This window comes from Gekko japonicus, unplaced genomic scaffold (assembly GCF_001447785.1).
Source record: "Gekko japonicus isolate JY-2015 unplaced genomic scaffold, Gekko_japonicus_V1.1 scaffold2140, whole genome shotgun sequence".
In the NCBI taxonomy this organism is placed as follows: Eukaryota; Metazoa; Chordata; class Lepidosauria; order Squamata; family Gekkonidae; genus Gekko; species Gekko japonicus.
Window position 1 is genome coordinate 107121 of NW_015176041.1, and position 5572 is coordinate 112692.

At 48.4% G+C, this 5572-nt stretch overlaps 1 protein-coding gene across 1 annotated transcript in view; it reads left to right on the plus strand.

Annotated features, from left to right (window-relative positions):
• The first annotated feature begins 2797 nt into the window (after positions 1-2797).
• The window catches only part of THAP8 (THAP domain containing 8), an 8191-nt gene continuing 5416 nt past the window's right edge, over positions 2798-5572 (plus strand). Inside the window, exon 1 of the mRNA XM_015426662.1 lies at positions 2798-2937. Coding sequence (XP_015282148.1) covers positions 2855-2937 — 83 coding nt within the window. The 5' untranslated portion in view covers positions 2798-2854. The remainder of the gene's footprint in view (positions 2938-5572) is intronic.

Here is a 5572-nt window from a genome sequence, read left to right on the forward strand (position 1 = left end):
AAGATCCTAACTGGAGACTGACAGGCTCAAAGACCCTTCTCTCAGGTATGGTGCTATGCACACCTGCTCCGTTTATTTGCCACGTATGCAAAAAGTGTATGACTCCTCCTTTAGAGGCAGCAATGCGAAGCCATGGTGGGTGTCTTAGAATCATAGAATGTTAGCGTTGGAAGGGACCTTGCAGGTCATCTAGTCCAACCCCCCGCACTCTGCAGGCGCACGGCCAAAAGACAGCCCTACAACATACCCGGAAGATGGTCGTCCAGCCTCCGCTTGAAAACGTCCAGCGAAGGAGCCTCTACCTCCTCCCGAGGCAGTCTGTCCCACTGCTCAACCACTCTCACAGTTAGGAAGTTTCTCCTGATATTTAGCCAGTAACAACTCCCTTGTCATTCCCACCCATTAGATCTAGTCTTGCAATCCGGAGCAAGAGAGAATAGATCCGCTCCATCTTCTACATGACAGCCCTTCAGATACTTGAAGACTGCAATCATGTCCCCTCTAAGCCTTCTCTTTCTCAAGTTAAACAGACTCAACTCTTTCAGCCTTTCCTCATAAGAATCATAGAATGTTAGAGTTGGAAGGGACCTTGCAGGTCATCTAGTCCAACCCCCCGTACTCTGCAGGAGCACAGCCGAAAGATAGCCCGACAACATACCCAAAAGATGGCCGTCCAGCCTCTGCTTGAAAACGTCCTGCGAAGGAGCCTCCACCACCTCCTGAGGCAGTCCATTCCATGGCTCAACCACTCTGACAGGAAGTTTCTCCTGATATTTAGCCGGTAACGACTCCCTTGTAATTTCCACCCATTAGATCTAGTCTTCTTGATCCTTAAGTTCTCTCCGGCCTAGTCCTGCCCACGGTTACTTGGGAGAAAGCCCAATTCGCTTCAGTGGGAGAACGGCTTGTAAATAGACCTCCACAGAAATCAATGGGGCTTAGTGGGGTTTGGGGAAGGGAGGAGACGCCCAACAGGAGGTAAAGCCGCCAACTTCTCCAGGGGAACCGATCTCTGTCATCTGGTGATCAGTTGTAATAGCGGGAGCTCCCCGGCTACCACCCGGAGGTTGGCACCCTTGTGCCAAATCAACGTGGCCAGGACTGGGTTGGAGGAGTCTTAATCGTTTCTTTAGGATTTCATGTGTTTGTGCATTCTGCTTCGGTTGCCCACTCTGGCCCCGGAAATGGCTGGAGATTTGGCCGGGGTGGTCGTGGTCCTACGGTTGCCATCCACCTTCCTAAGTGGCCTTCTTCTCCAAAGGACACTTGGGCATTGGTGGCCACTGACCTCTTCAGAAAAGACCTTGGCTGTACAGGAAGAGGGGTCTGGCTGTATTCTAATGTATTAAATTGTATTTAAGCTGTTTTAAGGAGTCCTCTTTGGACCATGTTGTTGAATATGCATGAATGTATTAGACGTTAGCTGTTTATATTACAAAGTTTGAATTGGGTTATCTTTAGGACTTTACGTGTCCATCGGTATTTTTTATTTACACAGTGCGCGGGCCTGGCTGTATTCTAATGCATTAAATTGTATTTAAGGAGTCCTCTGTGGACCATGTTGTTGAATATGCTTGAATGTATTAGATGTTAGCTGTTTATATTACAAAGTTTGAATTGGGTTATCTTTAGGACTTTACGTGTCCATTGGTATTTTTTATTTACACAGTGCGACAGCCTCAGTGCTGCGAGTTTGTATCAGACTTGCTTTCAGGGCGTTACCACCAGAGTTCCCTCTAAGCACAGTTAGTGTGACGTAGCTCACAGTTTTTTTGGCCTCCGGCTCACACGTTTTCATCTCGGCTCAGGAAGGGATGGCTCCAGAGCAAACCGACTTCTGCAGTAGCCAAATCGCGCGCTCACAGCTTTCATGCCAGTGGCTCACAAAGTAGAATTTCTGCTCACAAGACTCCACAGGCTAGAGGGAGCATTGGTTACCACTATATATTTATGCCACCTGAAGGTTGGCAAACATAGGTCCTTGCTGCGGAGGGCGGAATTTGGGGAGCGATGCCCTCTGGGTTTTGACTGGACTAAACTGTAATTCTTTTGATTTGTTTTATTGTTATTGTAACCCGCCCTGAGCCTGCCTTTGGGGGTGGGCGGGTACAGAAATACAACAGGTGGATTGAAACAAAGCCGCCATATCCTCCAAGGGGAACTGTGCCCCACAGCCGGGAGACCAGCTGTCATTCCAGAATTGAGATAAAGAGGATTGTTGCTAGCACTTTATTTTGTTTGAATATTTTTTATTATTATTATTGTTGTTGTTGTTGTCATTATTATTGTCATTAGTATTGTCAGTATTATTATTATTATTATTATTATTATTATTATTATTATTATTATTATTATTATTATTATTATTATTATTATTATTATTATTATTATTATTAAAAATTTTATCCCGAACAATGCCGGCTCAGGGCGGCTTACAATAAAATTCCCATAAAACAATTGCATAAAATATTACGATTGTTTTATGCGAATTTTATTGTTGTGAGCCGCCCTGAGACGGCCTAGGCCGGCATAAAAATCTAATAAATAATAATAAATAAATGAGTGCTCCCGGCCCCACCTGGAGGTTGGCATGCCACTGGTACGCTCTGGGGCGCCCGGGCGCTTTGCGCTCTCCTGTTGCCATAGTGACAACCACGCCGAGCTTCCGTCAGGCCACGCGCGGGTACCCCGGATGTTGGCCTCCTGACACCGCTCCCGCCTGCGCGTGCGCAGACGGACGGAAGGGGACGGGCTGCGGCGCAAAGCGGGGGGGCTGACGTCACGACGTCAACAAACGGCCGCGGGGTAGGGGAAGGCGGGAGGGGCAGCCGCGGAAGGAGGCGGCCGGGGGACGATGACCAAGTACTGCCGGGCGACCAACTGCTCCAACTCGGCGGGGCAGCCCCGGCCGGACAACCAGCGCCTCAGTTTTTACAAGTCAGCCTACTTCCGGGGTTGGGGGGGGCAGGGAGGGAGGGGGGAGCGCGTGGGAAGCCGAGTGACGTCACGGCCGCAGGTGGTTATGAGGTCACAAGGGCGCTCCCGTGACGTTTCGGGGTGGGGTTGCTGTGGTGTTCTTTCTCCCGGGTTCCCCAGGGGAGTTTGGGCACTCTCAGGTCATCCTGGTGTAATGTGTTCGATTCCCTTCTCCTTCTCCACCTGCAGCTGCTGGGGTGACCTTGGGTCAGTCACAAGTCCTCTCCGCGAGCTGTTCTCTCCAGGGCAGTCTCTGTCAGAGCTCTCTCAGCCCCGCCTGCCTCACAGGGTGTCTGTCCTGGGGAGGGGAAGGGAAAGGAGTCTGTAAGCCGCTCTGAGACTCCCTTGGGTAGTGAAGGGCGGGGTATAAATCCAATCTCTTCTTCTTTTACCGCACAGGGTGTCTGTGGTGGGGAAGGGAAGGGAAAGGAGCCTGTAAGCCGCTCTGAGACTCCTTTGGGTAGTGAGGGGCAGGGTATAAATCCAATCTCTTCTTCTCCCCATGCAGCTGCTGGTGTGACTTTGGGTCAGTCACAAGTCCTCTCAGCGAGCTGTTCTCTCCAGGGCAGTCCTCGAGAGAGCTCGCTCAGCCCCGCCAGCCTCACAGGGTCTCTGTTGTGGGGAGGGGAGGGGAAGGGAAAGGAGTCTATAAGCCGCTCTGAGACTCCTTCGGGTAGTGAAGGGCAGGGTATAAATCCAATCTCTTCTTCTCCCCATGCAGCTGCAGGGGTGACCTTGGGTCAGTTACACTCTGAGTGAAGGGTGGGATATAAATCCACTCTCTTCCCCCTCTTCCTCCTCTCCTCCTCCTTCTCTTCCTTCTTGAGTTCCCAAAGGAAAACCAAATTGCACAACTAATGGTGGTGGCGTTTGTGCTTTTATAGAAGTGTGCCTGGAGTCTAGCCTTCAAGGCAAACAACATAGGGCACTGATGTCGAAACAGGTTTGCAAAAGGTCTTATTGTGACAGCAATTACGCAACGTTAGTAGCCTTTATAGGAACGGGACTTCGGCACTTCCCTTCACTGCCAAGAAACCACTCTCTTTTATTTCTCGCCCCATGCTTCCTCCCAGGGCAGTCCAAATATCCATTTGGTTTTCTCAGACTGCAAGTTGTGCTTTGTGGGGGATATTTCCCAACATTTGTGCTCTTGAGTGCGAAGTTTAATGGGGTTCCCAGAACCAAGCTGGTTCTTTAAAAGTTTTGGTATGAACCAAAGTGAGTCAGCAGGCTGGCCGCCAATCAGCATAGCAGTGTGGTTACCAAGGGGGTGGACATGAGGTTACCAGGATTTCTTGTGATGAAGTTACCAGGATTTGTTGTCGAAGGCTTTCACGGCCGGAGTTCATTAGTTGTAGATTTTCCGGGTTGTATGGCCGTGGTCTTGGCATTGTCGGACATGACGTTTTGCCAGCAGCTGTGACTGGCACCCTCAGAGGTATAACACAGAAAGATGGAGGACTCTGTGTCAAGGTGAGAAGAAAAAGGGTAAACACAACCTACAAACAGTATTCAGACCCACCAGAAAAATACAACAGATACTACAATCGGCAAAAGACAGACCCCCTCACTTCTGCAGGAGTATACCCATGCAGTTGTGGACAAGTTTACATTGGGACCACACAGTGTAGCATTCAGACAAGAATAAAAGAACATGAAAGACACTGCAGACTTGGCCAACCTGAAAAATCAGCAGTGGCTGAACATAGCCTAATTCAAACAGGACACAGTATTTTGTTCCAAGACACTGAAAGGCTTGACAACACTTCCAATTACCATGTCAAATTACACAGGGAAGCCATTGAAATTCATACACATAAACACAATTTCAACAGGAAAGAAGAGAGTTTAAAAATAAACAGGGCATGGTTTCCTGTCCTGAAAAACACCAAATGTTTAGCCGTTAGTTGTAAGTGTAACTTTCATGCTAGTCTCGGAAGCATTTTACTAGGAAGCGTTTTATATTTAAAATCTTTATATTTTTAAATTTTCTGGAATGCTTTATCTGTAATTTATATACACACATTCATATATGTGTGTGTGTGTGTAAGCATATCTGGTCTACATCTTACAACAGCACTACAGATAAGATTAGAATTTCAACAGCCAACCCATCTGCAAAAGAACCTCCTCAGGAAACAGCCAATCCATATACAAAAGAGCCTCCTCAGGAAAGCTCCTCCATTAGCATGTCCACAGCCTGGGGAACTCCTACAAGATAGTTGACTCAGCCCTACCCCACCTTCCTGAGTAGATATAAACTACCCGCCTACCATTTTTCTTCTCACCTTGACACAGAGAGTCCTCCATCTTCCAGTTTTTTGGGTCAGGTTTGTTTTTCCCCCTCCCTGTGTCTTACTGTCGCTTCTGCACACAGCTACTCAAAGTGGTTTATGGTCTCAACTGAGAAATCCAAGGCAGTCCAGAGAACTAAAGTTCCTTATTGTCCAGGTGTAGCCAGGGGTCATTTCGTAGGAAAAGAGCTAGGGGAACTCATTAGCATAACTCATTGCCACACCCCCTGACATCACCGGAAGTGTGTCATAAGGCCACACCCCCTGACATCACCGGAAGTGTGTCATAAGGCCACACACCC